At 35.4% G+C, this 19,117-nt stretch overlaps 1 protein-coding gene across 5 annotated transcripts in view; it reads right to left on the bottom strand.

Moving 5' to 3' along the window:
* SLC4A7 (solute carrier family 4 member 7) overlaps positions 1-19,117 on the bottom strand; it is an 88,773-nt gene that overhangs the window by 5,749 nt on the left and 63,907 nt on the right. For all 5 annotated transcript variants that reach the window (XM_007456716.1, XM_007456717.1, XM_007456718.1 and 2 more), the window contains 8 exons: positions 18,072-18,177; positions 15,223-15,384; positions 14,706-14,819; positions 11,819-11,980; positions 11,421-11,672; positions 7,164-7,232; positions 5,605-5,778; positions 1,700-1,831 (listed from right to left, as the gene is read on the bottom strand). In XM_007456716.1, coding sequence (XP_007456778.1) covers positions 1,700-1,831; positions 5,605-5,778; positions 7,164-7,232; positions 11,421-11,672; positions 11,819-11,980; positions 14,706-14,819; positions 15,223-15,384; positions 18,072-18,177 — 1,171 coding nt within the window. The remainder of the gene's footprint in view (positions 1-1,699; positions 1,832-5,604; positions 5,779-7,163; positions 7,233-11,420; positions 11,673-11,818; positions 11,981-14,705; positions 14,820-15,222; positions 15,385-18,071; positions 18,178-19,117) is intronic.

Raw genomic sequence — 19,117 nt, 5'->3', positions numbered from 1 at the left:
TTCAGCAGGCCACTAGATGCCAGTAGCAGCCCCTTTTTGACCATCAGGAAGTCACCCCAGGTTGAGAACACCTTAGCTAAGAAACAGCCAAAATCATGACAGTTATAATGGGGAGGTTGGGCAGTACAGGAAAGACAGAAAGAGCATTCTCTCCTCTGTCTTACTGATAGAAATCCCACTACTTGGGGGTGGCGATGCACCCAGTTTTAACAAAAATAATAAAAGATAAAAAAATAAAACCTAAACTAGATTTCCCAGCACTCATTGCAACTCAGTGTGGTGCCAGTGGAAATTCCTGGATGCCATTTCTGGAGGGCAGGGTAGAGATACCCACGGTCTACCTCCTGCTGTCTCAGATGCTGACATGATAGCTCAAACTCAGCAGCCCTTCTGACCTATCAGGGAATTCTGAGGATGGAAAGTCTATGCCGAGCTGGGAGAAAAGCAGCAGAGTTCCTGATAACTTTGTGGAGCCATCACACCAGATCACTTACTTTCAAGATTCCTTTTATAAGAGAAAAAAAGCTCTTGTGTTTAAGCCAGCTTTACTTTTGTTTTGTGATATGCAAATAACCTTATTCTCCCTGATACAGGAATAAGCAAGCAATTTTACCTAAGTATTTTATAAATAGATTATACCCTATTTGAAAAATCATCATGTTCATAAACATTTACATACATATATAGCTTTGAAGGAAACAAAGCTCTTAAAAATTTTGGAGACTCAATTCAAATGTTTTAATTAGTGTCCTAATTAAAAAGTCAAAATTTTTGTTGAAAAGTAAATACACAACCAGTAATTTTGCCACAAATCAGTACTGAAAAATCAATCGAAAATGCCAACAAGCCCTAAACACATTTGTCTGCAAAATTTTAATAAATGCTTTTCCATAAATACTATGCAATATAAGTTACAAATTATGCTGATTTCCCTCAAAAATTAGAAAAAACCCCCAGCAATTCTGAGATCTATTTAAATAGGACCACAACTTAAAAAAATGTGTATCTTCTTATCTTTGATTTTCAAACAATATTCTGAATGGGAAAATTAAGTGAGGCACTAAAATCAACAAAATCACCTATGCTACATACTCAAGTGTTTTATTTGTCCTTCTTACTAGGTTATAGTATTGAGCTGGTTATTTTAAAAAAATCAAATTCAGAAAAGAGTATTTATGTAAATCTCAGTATACAAATCAACTAAGGGTACATAATATTGAATATAAAAACTAAAGTTTTACTATACTTATCTGTAAAAAGATATTTACTTAAAGTCCTTTTTGTCCTTACACTGGGTTGGCCAAAAAGTTCATTTCCATAAGATGTTACGGAAAAACCCAAACAAACTTTTTGGCCAACCCAATATATGCCAGATTATTAAAATGCTGTTAAAATTAAAATGTATGCTAAAATGTACTTACGTACATTTAACATAAATGTACATAAAGGCAAGGGATAAAGGCAAGTTGGTAAAATGGGTAAGAGCCTGTGTTTAGGACAAACTACCTAACCTCTCTCTCTCTCTCTGTTTCCTCATTTGTAAAGTGGGGATAATAAAAGTACCTACACTTTATAATAATAAGGTTCTTAGGAGGACTAAAGGAGTTGATTCCATCAAAGTGACTATAATAGTGCTTGCTACTTGGTACAAAATATTAAACAATAAGTGAATAGTGTATATTTAAAATTCGTTTTTTACCTCTTTCTCTTTTTTCTTTTTGTCGTCTTCTTTCTTTTTCTTACTTTCTGGCATGAGATCATCAAGCCAACTAAGCTCTCTCTTTGTGAAACACAGATCCATGAGTTTGCGTACAAATACTAACGCAAGAACCTTTAAAAAGTGATGGAGAGAATATTAAGTAACATCTAAAAATATGCAAATTATATCACTTGGAGAAAAAGTATTTATTAAATCGTAAATTGAAAAGTACTTCACATATTTTATTTTAAAATGACTTCATACACCATCTTATTTCAAAGAAACTGAGTCACCTATTTATCTTTTTCAACTTTCTGCTCAAAGACATAAAGGAAATGACATTTTTAGCCTTTTCCTATATAAATCCCTTGAACTCTGCATAAAACTATAAAGCAGATTAAGCATGATGAGTGTCTTCACAAACATGATTATTAATTTTTATGACTACTTTACATTATGTACATTATTTAAGTAGATATAATTTTTAAAAATCTCTTCAGCAATGTATCAGAGAACCCATTTTCCAGCATTAGGTTTTAACTTTCAAATTATATTTGTGAAAAAGACACGTTATTCTTTAATTTGCTTTTCTTTAACTGCTGCTAAGGTTGAAGATGTTTTCAAATGTTCACTGGACATTTGGATTTCCTCTTCTGTTTTTTATTTTAACTTTATTTTAAAAAATTCTTATTTTATATTGGAGTATAGTTGATTCACAATGTTGTGTTAGTTTCAGGTGTACAGCAAAGTGATACAGTTATACATATATCTATATTCTTTTTCAGATTCTTCTCCCATAGAGGTTATTACAGAATATATTCCCTGTGCTATACAATAGGTCCTTGTGGATTACCTTTTATATGTACAATAGTAGTGTGTACACGTTAATCCCAAACTCCTAGCATGTCCCTCCCCACCACCTTTCCCCTTTGGTAACCGTATGTTTGTTTTCTATGTCTGTGAGTCTGTTTCTGTTTTGTAAAGAAGTTCCTTTGTATCATTTTTTTTTAGATTCCACATATAAGTGATATCATATGATATTTGACTTTCTCTATCTGACTTACTTCACTTAGTAGTATAATCTCTAGGTCTAACCATGTTGCTGCAAATGGCATTATTTCATTCTTTTTTATGGCTGAGTGACATTCCATTGTATATATAAATAACACATCATCTTTATCCATTCATCTGTTGATGGACATTTAGGTTGCTTCCATGTCTTGGCTATTATATAGTGCTGCAATAAATACTGGCGTGCATGTATTTTTCGAATTATGGTTTTCTCTGGATACATGCCCAGGAGTGGGATTGCTGGATCATACGGTAGCAGCTCTATTTTTAGTTTTCTGAGGAACCTCCATACTATTCTCCATAGTGGCTGAACCAATTTACATTCCCACCAACACTGTAGGAGGGTTCCCTTTTCTCCACACCCTCTCTAGCATTTACTGTTTGGAGACTTTTTGATGATGGCCATTCTGACCAGTGTGAGGTGATACCTCACTGTAGTTCTGATTTGCATTTCTCTAATAAATAGCGATGCTGGGCAGCTTTTCATGTGCTTTATGGCCATCTGTATGTCTTCTTTGGAGAAATGTCTATTTAGATGTTCTGGGTTGTTTGTTTTTTTGATACTGAGCTGCATGAGCTGTTTGTGTACTTTGGAGGTTAATCCCTGTCAGTCACATAGTTTGCAAATATTTTCTCCCATTCTGTGGGCTGTCTTTTCATTTTGCTTATGGTTTCCTTTGCTGTTAAAAACTCGTAAGTTTGATTAAGTCCCATTTGTTTATTTTTGCTTTTATTTTCATTACTCTAGGAGGTGGATCCAAATAGACACTGCTGCGATTTATGTCAGTGTTCTAACTATGTTTTCCATCTTCTGTTTTCACTATTTCCTGTCTTTTGCCTGTTTCTTCAATTGACTTCTGTTCATGAATTCCTAAAAGTTCTATGTAGTTTGAACAGAAACACTTTATCTGTCTTGTATGTTACAAATATTTTCTCCCAGTTCACAATCTGATTTTAATAAGGACATACAAAACAATTATCATGTGGTCAAATATATCATCTTTCTTTTACTGTTGGATTTCTCTGCCTTCTTTGAAAAATTACCTTCAATCACTGGATTATACAAATAATCTTCAAGATTTTCTACTACAATTCATTTTAACATTTAAATCCTGAATTGATTTATTATTTCTTTCTGAATATGATAACAACTTTATTTAGCTCCCAGTATGCAGTCAAATCTTCTAACACTATATACTAAATTTTCCCATTTAAATGAATTACCGCCCTTAATGAAATAATCCGCTTATGTTATTCAGGTGGTAAATTCTCATATATCCTTACAAATTTCTGGACTCATTAGTCTGTTTTTCTGATCTATTTGTCAATTCCTATGCCAATTTCATACTGTATTAGCTATGCTGACTTAACAGCAATTTGTAAATATTCAGTTATCAAAACACTAGGGTGGGCTCCCCGGGGGGCACAGTGGTTGAGAATCTGCCTGCCAATGCAGGGGACACGGGTTCGAGCCCTGGTCTGGGAAGATCCCACATGCCGCGGAGCAGCTAGGCCCGTGAGCCACAACTACTGAGCCTGCGTGTCTGGGGCCTGTGCTCCGCAACAAGAGAGGCCACAATAGTGAGAGGCCCGAGCACTGCGATGAAGAGTGGCCCCCACTTGCCGTGACTAGAGAAAGCCCTCGCACAGAAATGAAGACCCAACACAGCCATAAATAAATAAACAAACAAACAAATAAATAAATAAAAATAAAGGAATTCCCTTTAAAAAAAACCCAAAAAACACTATGGTATTAGCACAGGAACAGTCAAGCCCCTCACCCCTGCACCCAGCCAGGAATTCTGAATTCTGAATAATTATCTTTGTTTTGTTATTCTCTGGTATTTATTATATCTTTATCTTTTCATTAATATACAATTTACATATAGTAAATAAAAAAATATTAGGTGTAGAGTTTAATGCTTTTGAAAAATACATGAACTCTTGTAAAGCAACCCCAGTAAGATACAGAATATTTCTACCATCCATGTTGTTGTGGCTCTGGTATCTATTTTTCTCTATAAACTTTAAAATTACCCAGTTCACACTGATACCAACCCCCCCCACACACACACAAACACACATGCAATAAAACTAGTAGGCTTCATACTTGGAAGTGACATTTTTATAATACTAAGTATGCAAAACAAAGAACATCGTATATATTTTTGAATATTTTTTAGTGACTTTTCACTATTCATTTGTAATTTAATTTATTTGTGCTCAGGGAATATTAACTGTATAATTTTCACAAGTTTTTAATTTTTAAAGATTTTCTTTTTGGCCATGTACATAAACCAACTTTTGCATAATATTTATTAAAGGATGCATATTCCCTATTTGCAAAATGCAATTTTGAAATGTGATAATTTAATGATTAAATTATGAATAATCATTACATTATATGATAATGTAATGAATTATTAATATCATCTATAATTTTTATTACTTTTTGACTTCTATTAATTTCTGAAAAAGATGTACTGAAATAGCCTATTAAAGAACCATGTTGCTCTGGTTGCCCTGCTTTTTAAGTTAGGCTATCATATTTGCTTCATAAACGTCCTAAACTCTGAAATTGTTTAATAATACGGAACAGTGTTCTATACCCAAGGACTAAAAATCAAAAACAAACCAAAATTAGAAAATGACAAGCAAATTCAATTTTGAAAACTATTAGTTTCATAGCTAGAAAGGGCTAATTCACATTTCAAAACACCTAAGGTGCTTAAAATCCTTTTCTCAAAGTCAATTATAAATATTAGTAAGATAAGTACTACCAAAACACACAAAAATGTTATTAATTAGTGATAAAATCTGAAAAAAAAACTTACCATCATGGGAAAAACTACTGCAGCAGCCGAAGCTTTTATCACCCACAAGAGGATCAGACAGGTGAGCTGGACGACTGTGAAGACGTGGACCTTCCAGAGGGGCACGTAGCGGAGGTAAATCAGGTCGGGCTGGTGCTTAGCGGGCATTCCAAATAATTTTATACGGTCAAAAAACTGGATATCGAATGGAAAGCAAAACAAGAAAAAGTTTTCAACAAAAAGATCATTTCTGTTACTTAGGAAAAGAAATTATATTCTGCTTTAGGGTTTTGTGATTTAAACTCTAACTTCCCTGATATGCCATGATAACACAGGAGAATGTTTCAGTTTACAACATCTTGATCCAAGGAGAAAAAAAAAATCAAGGCAACCACTTAAACAAATGTAATTCATTAATCAGAAAACTCAAGTCAAAATGTTTTAAATTGGGGAATAAAATATTTTGATAAATTTATCTGCTATAATAAAATGTATGAGCCATTTAATCTCTCTGACCTTGTTTTCTAATATGTAAAATAAAAGAGTAACAACCTCCCAAGGTACTTTCTAAGTCTAACATTACCAATTTTATGAAAATAACTTGAGGTAACAATTACTAATTTTTCACCCACTGAAAAGGAAACTATGAGCCAATTCCTTGGTCCTTTTGAGCTTTAATTTCCTCATTTATAAACCGGGAATAAGATCAGCCCTACATACCTCACAAAACTGTTGTAAAACAATCAGCTGAGTTAATGAGATCATCTCTTGACCACTGGAGAGTAGATACTGGACTGTGTTGAAAAAAAAACGCTGGTGCGTCTGAGATACCCGGCAGCCGGAAGCCGGCAGCTCGGGACCACACACTGCTCATGGCTGGGACTGGGCGAGTGGTGCCAACCCTGCCTGAGCAGCTACACGTTCTACACTAAGGCTGGATTCACACAAATCCTAATTCATTCTATCAGCTTGTTTCCCAAGAAATACTACAAATAAGACAAAAGAGAGTAGTGAAAACACTAGATTCTAGCCTTGGCTCCATTGCTTACTTAGTTAAAAACCTTCAGTAAGTCTATTTCTGCTTCATGATTTACAAAATTAGTATTTCTTCCTTTCATATCCCAAAGTTGTTTTGAGGATCACAGAAAATCATCTGTATACTAGGCTCTATAAACTGTACTGCACCATACAAATGGCAGGTATTACCATGTTTATAGAAGACTAATACCTACATTTTCTTTTTAAGCAACTGGAACTACTGTTCTAACATGTCAGAAATAGCCCCTTTTCCCCCATCCAATCCTTTTGATCCTCCCTCTTACCATACTAGTCTTCATTGATAGTTACCTTTCATTAGCTTCAATTAAAAATAGGTAAGGACATAACAGTTCATGATCTCACTCTCAGGGGAAAAAAAATGTGCAGTAAGCAATAATTACTTGGAAAATGTGGATTTGAAGTCACTAGTTAACCTGCCCCCAAAATATCAGAGAATAAATCACTACCATCACAAAAACAATCATTGCAAATATAAAATGTTTAAGTTTTTTTTACAAAGTTATTAAATGCTTAAGACTTGCCTGGATTCCTTTTAATGAGGAAACTCCCATATAAAGGAAAACACCATACAGAACAGGCATTGGAATAAACTGTAAGTAAAATGACCACAATTAGAACCCATGTTACCAGAACAATTTCACATAAAAAATACATAAAAACATAGTCAGTGCCTACGAGATACAGTTAAAAGATCTTTCAGTGATGAGACTTTTCTATAACAAAGAAAAATGCTAGTAAACAATAACCTCCTTGAAGAATCATTTACCATCTACATGTTCCCTCCTAAGAAGGGACTGTGTTCCGTGGTTAAGAGCAGAGGCACTACAATCAGACTACTTGGCCTAAAAACCCAGTTTACCTCTTCTTGAGCCTTAATCTCTCTGTTTTAGTTTCTGTATCAGATTGCCTTAAAGATTAAAAAACTTCAAATTCATAAAATATTCAGAAAAGCACATGTTACATATCAATCACTCAAAAAGTGTTAGCCATTATTATTACTATCACTACCCCTACAGTGACTGCTATACAATACCATTTACAATACGTATAATAAATAAACACCATCCTGAAAAAGAATGTCCTTGTTACTTTGGCAGTTAGGGGGATCCCAAACTGCCTACCTAGTCCATGCCCAGGCATCCCACAGGAAAGCCAGCAACAGGCCCCATTCATTGATTCAAACACCACAATTAGCACTCACCCAAGGGAGAGACCTATAGGGAAAAAAGACCTAACAGCCAGAGGAGAATCACACTCATTCTCTACTATAAAACAACCTCGTATGTCCTTAACTAAGGACCGTGGGAGAAAAGAAAACATATCAAAAATCTAATCAGTATCCTCAGGGAATCTCAAGAAAATATTTAATCCATAAAGCAACTTCAGAATGCTACGAAAAATGAATAACCAGAATGAAAAAAAAAACCTCCCAGAAATTAAAGATATAATTATCAAAATAATTTAAAAGAATTTTGTAACAACAATTTTGATAAGACTAAAGAGATCAATAAAATGATAAAGAAAATAGAGGAAATTTTAACAGTGAGAGAGAGTAGAGAAGAGGAAATGTAACAACATAGCTGGAAAGTCTAGTATCTGTCTAACTGAAAGTGAAGAAATATCTAAGAGAAAATAGAGAAGAGGAAATAAACAACTGAAGAACATTCCCACAGTTAAAGGCATAAGTTTCTAGAGTAAAATGACCCACAGAGAGAGAAGCAAGGTAAATTAAAAGTTTCTATTTACCTAAATACCCTAGTGAAATTTCCAAACTCTAAGAGTAAAAAGGACATTTTGGTAGCTTCTAGAAAGGAAAAAGATGCTTCTGAAGACACAAAAACCAAACAGATATCAGACCTCTTACTAGAACCACTGATCTCTAGGCAACAATAACTTTAAGACTCAAAGAAAAATAAATTTGAAACTTGAAATGAATATCCATCTATCAATCATAGAGGGTAATTTTGAAACATGCAAGAACTCTGAAAGTTTACTAATTATGGTACCAGACATGAAAAAATTACTCAAGGAATCCCTTTAGAGATACAAAAAAGAAATACAAGAAAAAGTGGAACCTGTATATGTACTTTTTTTTAAGTAAGAGAAGTCAACAAATATTAAGAAAACTCAGGTCTTGCGGCTTGGACTATTATTCTGAAACCGCAGGAGTTTGGGGAAATAAGGGTTATTTCTGTCTCCACGCAGGCTGATCACACCGCCTAGTCCTCAGTGAATATTTATTTCATCATAATACTGATTACGTGTTCCCAGAGGGCTTACATTGCTATAATTTAACTTACAGAAAAAGCACAGAGTGTAAATGTTGGTAACCTTTACAATAATAACAAAACTAAAAACACAGCCAACCAAAAACAACTGATGAAAGGGAGAATGGGATGTTTGGGGTAAATCCTCATGAAAGACATAAACTTAGGTCAAAGGCTCTCAAGTTTTTGGCCTCAGGACCCTTTTATACTCCTAAAAAGTACTGACCCTCCCCGACATAAACTTAGGTCAAAGGCTCTCAAGTTTTTGGCCTCAGGACCCTTTTATACTCCTAAAAAGTACTGAGGACCCTCCCCTCCAAATACTTTTACGTGGATTATATATATATATGTATATATATATATATATATATATATATATATATATATATATAGAGAGAGAGAGAGAGAGAGAGAGAGAGAGAGAGAGAGAGATAGGTATAGATATATATATATAGTTAGGTATATAGGTATGTAGGAAATAGCTATTCACCATATTAGAAATTAAAAGAAAAATTTTAAATAGTTTTTTATTTTATTTTTGGCTGTGTTGGGTTGCTACACACGGGCTTTCTCTAGTTGCAGAGGGCAGGGACTACTCTGTGTTGCAGTGCACAGGCTTCTCATTGCAATGGCTTCTCTTGTTGCAGAGCACGGGCTCTAGGGACACGGGCTTCAGTAGCTGTGGCGCACACGGACTCAGTACTTGTGGCGCACGGGCTTAGGTGCTCCGCAGTATGTGGGATCTTCCCAGAACACGGATCAAACCCGTGTCCTCTGCATTGGCAGGCAGATTCTTAACCACTGCGCCAGCAGGGATGTCCCAATAGTTATTTTTAAACTCATTTCGGAATAATAATAAACCTATTACAAGTTAATATAAAAACCATATTTTTACTGGAAAACTATAATTTCCAAAGAACATAAGATTAAGTGAGAAGGATAGCGCTGTTCTGTATTTCTGTAAATCTCTTTAGTGGGTGGCTTAACAGAAGACGACTACACTCTCATATCTGCACCTGCATTAAATCTGCTACAATACATCGTTCTGGCCAAAGTACATGAAGACAACCCGGCCTCAACACAGTCACATAAATGGGAAAGGTAGGCTCCTGCAGACCCCGGACAGAGTGTCAGGGACTCCCAGAGGTCCTTGGACTAGACTTTAAGAATCACTGTCTTAGGCAAAGAGATTCAGTCTAAAGATAATAAAGTGAAAAATAAAATTATAAAAGTATATAGATCTATAATGGTGTTAACAAAATAACTTAAAAAACAAAGGAGTAAAAAGTTTACCTCTGGAGAGTTGCTTTTGCAAAGTGAGAGAAAATAGACTTTTTACTTTAGAGCTTTCTTGATATTCTACTTGAATTTTTCTGCCTATATGCAGTTAATACTTAAAAATTTTTAGAACTACTTAAAAAATGTAAAGGGCAACCTTCATCAGGAGACGCAGCATCCCCCTAAGACTGCACTACAAATTTCTCCTCTTGTCCCAAGCACCTCTAACAATATACTCACCACTATGCAGTAATTGCCCATTTGCCTATCTGTTTCACCAAGTAGATTGCCAAGTTTTCAAAGTAGACAATAAAGTGTCCTATTTATTATTGTTGCCTCAGTACTTAATAGCACAGAAAGTACTCAACAAATATCTGGTCAATTAATTGGCTCCATGAAAGGAGGCCAAAGAATTCTAGTATTAACTACAATTCTTTCAGTTAATATGTAACACACACACACATACACACTCCACATTTATACCCTAATTTATACATAGTTTACAACTTTTTACTTATTTTCTTTACAACACACATAACTGAAACACCAAAAAAAATGGAGCTGAGCTCTTCCATGATGAATAGAAAATTTAAGATTAGATACTTAGCTACGTTTGCTATGGTTATTGTTTTTTATTAAATCACTAGACTGGGTAGAATGTGTACAGTAAAGATCAGATGTGACTAAAAGACATTTATCATAAAGTATAATTTCTTACAGGCTTCATTTATAGTATTAGCTCTTTTTGTTTTCCTAATGAGTGTTACTACTCATATTTCATTTAATACATTCATTTCATTAATATGTTCTTTGTCAGGAAGAATGTATTAATTCAATTAATAGCAATATTATTTTTTACATTGTGGTCAAATAACTGTTTCATCTATCTTTCAATATTATTTCCTCTAATATGCTTATAAAATCCTCTGGTATATTCTTCTTTTAGATCATAACTAAGCCATGGATTAACTCCTTCCAAAACTCTATAGTCTTTAATACTACCCTTTTACATTATTATTATTTTTTGTTGGTTTAAACTACATTATTTTTTAAAAGGATACAATCTAACACTGATGCCTACTACACTAACCACCATTCCAAAATATTATTTTCCAAGTAAATTCTAGGAAATGAAACTAATTTTAGATATTTTAATGTTTCATTTTCATACAACCAAGTATAAATTTTATGATAAAGAAAGATTTTAAAACATTGCAATAAAGAGATTTTTACCTTTAGTACTGAAGTCATGAACACAGACAGGCCCATTAGAATAAAAATCATTAGCCCTGTAACCCGCTGTTCACGAATTCCCAAAAACTTGGGTTGTTCCCCTGGAGCAGAACACTCAGATTCAACTTTTAGGCTGTTGACATGACTTATTGACAACACTGTTGCAGCCACAAACCATGGAAGTCCCATGACAGAGCAAACTCCCAACATAACACCAACCACGAGCAAGTCAAGGTGATAGCCAGCTCCTTTCTGAAAAGTGAAACAAACATGAATATTTGTAAGCCTATATTGTTCTTTTAGGTTAAAACTCTATACTACGTATAAAGAGAGAAGAAATTAATTTTCACCATCTCCAACTCAAAGAAACAATTCTTGGGACAAAATTTTAAAATTACCTTCAACTTGTGCTCCTTTCTGTTTATGATTACAGCTGTAATTTGTTGATCCATAAAGATGAGAATGGTACAAAGCAGAGCTGGAATAGCAGCTATTAATAAGGTCCACCAAGGATTTTCTCCCAAAGGGCTTATGATCCAGCCCCTATTTGTATCAGTAGGCTGTTAAAACATTTAAGGATTAAAAGAAGGAAAGAAAAAAAAGCTTCCTTCTCCTACTGCACAAAATTTCCACAGCACACACTGTGTCTACCCCAAGAAATGCCAAGGGATCAGAAAGGACTGGATTAAATATTGGGATATATTGTGAATTATTTGCAGAGACAGCCATAGATTCTCATCCCCCTAGAGGCAGGGGTCCTTTCCCCCCGACTCCGCCACTCCTTTCACTCTTTCCAACTAGAAGGGGAGTCTATTTCCTCCCCTTGAACCTGGGAACAAGGCCAAAGTAACCCTGTGATTTCTGAGTCCTGATCTCAAGGGACCCTGCTGCTTCTTCTCTAACACTTATGGAACCCTGAGATTAAGCTCTGAGTAAGCCTGGATAAGCTTTCTTGAGGATGAGACACAATGTGATGAGACACAATGTGATGAGACAGGGGTGGGAGGCAATTACCCAGCTCCTTCAGCCGTCTGAACTGAGCTCCCAGACATGCTCCCATCAAGGCAATAAAGACTGCAGCCACGTAAAAGATCTCAAACCAGGAGACCAGAGCACTACCCAGCTAAGCCTAGTCCCAACTGTCACAGATTTATGAACAAAAAGTGTTGTCGTTTAAAGGTATGATGTTTTGGGAGGTTTGTTATGCAGGGATAAGTGAAGTAGAGTGTCCTTTCAACACACACCTATCTACTTCATATAAAGTGAAATCAATCTACCTACTAGATCAACTCCTAATCTAAACTGCTTTGGAGAGCCTACAGACTAGTGATCTTGTCAGGGTCAGTACTAAAGTAGAACTGGGCCTCGCTACACTATTTTTCCAAAGCATTGGCTGACAAAAATCTGGCACTTTAAAAATCTGTTTCAATGCTGTAACATAAAATTTGTTTTATAATAAAACTTTTTTAAAGATCATAAGAGTTTAGCATTCTTGGAGGATATTGGATATATTGAAATTTAAATGCTTCTATTACTTAGATGTCATATTAAGCCTGTTTTTTCTACATGAAAACATCTGTCAATACAAAAGGGAAATTTACTGTTTTTGAATATAGATATTATAATTTTCCCACACTGATATACATTATACTGCTTCATATTCAATACTGCACATGAATAAATATGTTTTATCTATACAATGCATATATTCTTAACTGTTTCTCAACTTGTTTCCCCAAGTGTATTTTAAACCCCTTGAAATCAGTTTGCTACTTGAAAGCTAGATAAATGAATAACAAGGATATATTTGGAACCAGAATAAAGAAATGGGACCAGGATTACAGGAAATTACATTAATATAATTTACAGTTTTGTCTATTTGTAAGACTTGGTAAAAACAGAATGACTTTGATATAGTCACCTTTTAACGGCCTAAAATCTTTAGTGGCTCAATATCTATGCTTTTAAACAAAGGTCTCCAAAACTTTTAAATTATATACTCTTGGGGCTTCCCTGGTGGGGCAGTGGCTGAGAGTCCGCCTGCCAATGCAGGGGATGCGGGTTCGTGCCCTGGTCCGGGAGGATCCCGCATGCCGCGGAGCGGCTGGGCCCGTGAACCATGGCTGCTGAGCCTGCGCGTCCGGAGCCTGTGCTCCACAACGGGTGAGGCCACAGCAGTGAGAGGCCTGTGTACCGCAAAAAAAAAAAAATATATATATATATATGTGTGTATATATATATATATATATATATATATATATATACTCCTAGCAGCAAAAAAATATATACCCAATGACGCTATACTCATTTATGTATTGTTACTTATAATTATCCTTATAGTAAAATTCATATAATAAATATTATAAAGCTTAATTTTTCTTATTTTTAGATAAAAATATAAATAGATTTATATAATTTTGCTGGATCATTTTCCACCTCTACTTTTGAGGACCTGGTTTTTAAAATACTGTTATTTTTCAATCCCAGAGAGAGAGAACAGACTAAATTTATCTTCGTTATATTCCTTATTCCTAATCCCCTTTAAATCTTCTGCTTATAAAAGAAGTCATATAATTAGTTAAATGTAAATATAAGCAGTGACACAAATACTTGACTATTAAAAATTTCCAGAAAGTATTCAAAAGCTACCACCTCTAACTTAGAAGGGAAAATAATTATCAAACGCTGTGTTATGCACATGATATACTGTATACAAAAGAACTGTAGTTTGCTAATGAAACCAAAGAGTTCATGGATGCTCAGATTAAGTATCATTTTTCTTGTGGAAAAAAAAAATTGATTCTCTCTTGATTCTGCTGGGAAGCGTTACACAAAGCTTCCCAATTACTGTCAGATATACAACCTTCTAAAAATTTTAATGAGGATCCCCTTGTCACTCTTATAAATTCAAGTTTGATTTACTCCTTTATAAAGGAATAAAGAATGTTTCTTTCACCTGGGAAGTATATTGTGAACTCCAGCTATGAGAGAAGGGTCAAAAATTTTAAATGACTCCCAACTCCTCACCATGAATATTTTCATTCACTCTACCTGATGGGCCAGCTTTGATACCTTCTTGCTTATTTCCTAAATATGTTCACTTGTCTCTGTTCATCCTTTCATTTTTTTATATATGTGAGGCATATATATAATTTTTGCTTTCAAAGCAACAGCTCTTCAGAGAGACTATGCATGTTTTAGAAATAACTACTTAGGAGGCGGTATCTCACTTTAAAGTACTTTGGTATTCCCAAGTAACAAATAGCCAAGTGTTTTAATCCTTACCTCGAATTTTTCAGGAACATGAAGTTTAGGAGATGGAACTCCTACAAGGTAGTCAATTGTAACCATTATTACTATGGTGAGAAATACAGCAAAGTCACTGATTGTCGATCGCACCTATGTTAAAGGGGTTTCATTAGTATAAACACAAAAATACTATGTGTCCTTTCTAAATAATTCATGTCTTTCACAGATTAAAATTTGCCACTAGAAAGTGTGAATGAGGTTTTTTTAAATTAGTGACAATGTATCAGTGAAATACATTTATAACTAATATTTTTTGCAAAAGATAAGAAACACATTTCACAACTAACCTATCATCTCTCATGATAGCATTGTCTTCCTACTGTTAGCTCAGACATGGAACATACACTTTTCACTATGAATAATTTCTTTATAGCTATATGACATAAAGTACTAACTTCAAACAATATCTTATTGTTTTGAAATAAACCAAACCAAGGAAATGAAAACTAAAAACATGACTATTACAAGAACTCCAAAATTAAACCCCAATTACCTTGGTAGGAAAATAGCGCTTGGTCTTAAATTGCTTGAGGAATGAAGACAGAAAAAATGTTGTGAAAAATAAGATGACACACCAAAAGAGCACATCTGGAATATAAGGTCCATGGAGACTACAAGCTGATCCTACAAATGTACCATGAAAGATTTTACATTCCTGAAAAAAGGGGAAAAAACAGAAAAGGAAGGGATGAAGGGGATTCTCAGATAGCCAATAAATTACTAAGAACTTCTTTGACTCTAAGATGCTACTGATCATAAGGCACACCATTATTTTATGTTTCACTTAGAAAAAACACTATCAAGTCAACATTAACACACAGCCAATTTTGAAACATATCCTGAGTTCAGAGAGGTCATGGTTTGACAAATCTGCATCTTAAATCACTGAAATGAAATACTGTATTTTTGTCAAGTTATTAACATCATACACTCCACTCCTTTCTTTCAACTCCTATTTCCTTTAGTGAAAGGCTCATATATCTCAATATATAAGCCTTCTATTAATCCCCAAATATTTGTTTGCATTCTTGTTCAACAATTTCACTGTCTTTCCTTTACCTCTGAACAAGTTGCTTAAAACAAAAGCGACAGAAAATTACGACTCTGCCTTTATAATGCTGAATAAGAGATGGCTATACTGTTAAATTCGAATCAATAATGAAAACTGTGCTTGGCTTTTCTGACTTTTTTTTTTTTTTAGTGAAGAAGGACATCAGCTCAGCTTTTATTTATTTATTTATTTTTGGCTGTGTTGGGTCTTTGTTTCTGTGCAAGGGCTTTCTCTAGTTGCGGCAAGTGGGGGCCACTCTTCAACGTGGTGCGCGGGCCTCCCACTATCGCGGCCTCCCTTGTTGCGGAGCACAGGCTCCAGATGCACAGGCTCAGCAGTTGTGGCTCACGGGCCTAGTTGCTCCGCGGCATGTGGGATCTTCCCAGACCAGGGCTCGAACCCGTGTCCCCTGCATTGGCAGGCAGATTCTCAACCACTGTACCACCAGGGAAGCCCCTTTCTGACTTTTCTGATGGTGAGATTAAAGCATGGGACTGTGAGCAGTAAAGTGACCACTGAAATATTTCCATTAATGAAATCAATAATATAGTCAATAATATAACATAATACAATACAATTATAGAAATATATTGACTTGATTTTCCTCTGAGGGGAAAAATAACTGAAAGGCAACCAGAGATTAACAAAGGCACATGCAACTGAAGTCCTTTTTTCCTTACTTAGATTCTAATGAGACTCATTTTAAAAATACAACTCAGGGCTTCCCTGGTGGCGCAGTGGTTGAGAGTCCGCCTGCCGATGCAGAGGACACGGGTTCGTGCCCTGGTCCCGGAAGATCCCACATGCCGTGGAGCGGCTAGGCCCGTGAGCCATGGCCGCTAAGCCTGCGCGTCCAGAGCCTGTGCTTCGCAACGGGAGAGGCCACAACAGTGAGAGGCCTGCATACCGCCAAAAAAAAAAAAAAAATACAACTCAGGTTTACTGAAAGAAAAACAAAGTTTCCATTACTCTCAATTTCTACGTGCTAAGATTAGTAATCCTACAATTTACAACATGGATCACAGAAATAAAAGCTATAGCTACACAAAAAAACCTAACATGGCCCTGATGGATATCAAGAAAATACACTGAAAAGACCATATACATAATCTAAAATATTAAGACATCCTATTAATCATGAAATGAGCTTTTTTAACAAATCACTTTCATATAGGCACCTCTATTAACTCTACCTCTTTCACAACAAAATAGAGTTAATAAAATATTATTCTAATATAAAACAGTAAAGTATTATTCTAAGCTGATTACTGACACACAGTGCTTTACATCAGCACTGTCCCCAGAACTGTCTGTGATGATAAGATGTCAGGTATCTGCACCGTCCTGTACAGCCAGCCAGCAGTCAGTCACTCGACAGGACTGAGCACTTGGAACATGGCTAGTGAAGCCAAGAAACTGAACTTTTAATTAATTTTATTGAATGTACAGTTAAACAGACACATATGGCAGTGACTACTGTACCAGACAGTGCAGATGTAAATTATCAATGGGATAAAATTTCAGATGAAATCTCTCCAGTTACATATTTAGGAGCTATCACCCTTAGAGAGAAAAGAATGACCTACAATTGCTTACATGATATAAAAAGCACCAGAGAAGCTCAAGGGATCTTGGGTTTTAATTGATATTGCCAGCATCACTGGACATCTTTATTTCTAAATCCCAACCTGGGAAGTGTCCAAAACAGATATTCTAGGGCTAGGACAACATTTCCCAACAGAATACAAAAATATGTATGTAATAGTGCTCAGTACCCAGTAGGTGCTCATTATATATTTCTGTCCTTTTTCCTTTCCTTTCCTTCAGTGCTGAAGTCATACTAGTCTCTACAAGGTAAACAGGTTCAGCATTAAGCATTCCTCATCTTCTAAATAAGCAGTTCCCGGAGCAGATGGACTGATCAACAGAAGGCGCAAGTGGGTAAGAGCTGCTGGAACTGTCAACTTGAGGACCAGCAACCACAGGCCTATGAACTTATGAATCCAAGAGGAATTAGAAACCAGAAGATTATTCACATCTTTTTAATAATTAATATCTTGGAAGCCAAATACAGTCCATCTTGATCTCTCTTCCTACCAGCTTCATTCTTTTCAACCTATACACTTCAGTACATGATAAATAAAAATGTGGTAACTTCTATTTGGTCAACACAACTCTATATTCTGAAAACATATGATATCCATCAATCAAGAAGGAAATTTAGGTTTACTAAGGAAAAGCTAAATAACAAGGTTACTGTTTGCACCAGCCTTCATTTCACATATACTCACAGAGACAGTGAGGTTCCCCCAGGGAATGTTGTGTGCTGTTACATTCCTTTCCTCCCACACCTTCAGAGTTTCATTGCCAGGGTTAGAAGGCTCAACACATACACATCTGAGAAATAAGAATTGGGTAGTTTTAACCATTCTGCATTTCATGTTTACATTTTATTAAATCAGTCACACAATGGAGTAGCTTTTAACTTCTTAACTTTTTTCCATGTTGCAAAGCATGGAGACTAAAAAGTGAAAATATCAGAAACAATGGAATGGAATAAAGTTTGGCTTATATAAATATAACAAAGCTAATAGAAATACCAATAAAATGTTTACTTAATGAAACTGGTTAGATATATCCCTTGGGGCAGTACTATTTTCTTTAAAAATTTGAGAAGACACCACCATGTTTAACACGGTCAGCCTCCACTAAATCTTACCACTTACCTCCACAGGAGCCGCTGCCGCCTTCCCATCTACACACACACAACATGCACTGGGAACCAGTGTAAGTTATACTCCTACTAATTCTAGCCCTACCTGCTCATGCTCATCCTTTACTCATCTTAAGATCCATCCTTAAAGTAATAGGTAAAACATAGTTTTTCAGGACATGACTAGGAGAGTCAAAGCAATCAGAGTTCAGTTCATATCCAGAACTATCTCACCTGCCTGAAAAAGCTAGAAACACATACATAAGCAAAGAAATCTCTAAATATGGATTTAAAAAATGAAAAGAAACAAGAATATTCTCAATTGGATTATGAGCTGTTTGAGAAAAGGCAGGTGACTGGACTTTGGATTCAACTGAGGCTCTATCATTTACTAGCTGTTTGACCCAAGTCAAGTTTTAACCTCCACGAGCCTCAGTTTCTTCATACACAAAAGGGGCTACAATATGAATGGCGAACACCGACATGAATATATTACTCAACAATCCTAACACAGTGCCTGGTCACAGAATGTTAGCTGAACAAATGATGTTCACATGTAGGAAACAGTGCTCTAACTGGTTGGCACTAGCTATAAAAACCATGCTTTTTAAAGCTCAAAGTAGC

The sequence above is a fragment of the Lipotes vexillifer genome, unplaced genomic scaffold, assembly GCF_000442215.2.
Source record: "Lipotes vexillifer unplaced genomic scaffold, Lipotes_vexillifer_v1.1 scaffold612, whole genome shotgun sequence".
In the NCBI taxonomy this organism is placed as follows: domain Eukaryota; kingdom Metazoa; phylum Chordata; class Mammalia; order Artiodactyla; family Lipotidae; genus Lipotes; species Lipotes vexillifer.
The sequence above is the reverse complement of the archived record's forward strand: the minus strand, read 5'-3'. Positions and strand labels throughout refer to the sequence as shown.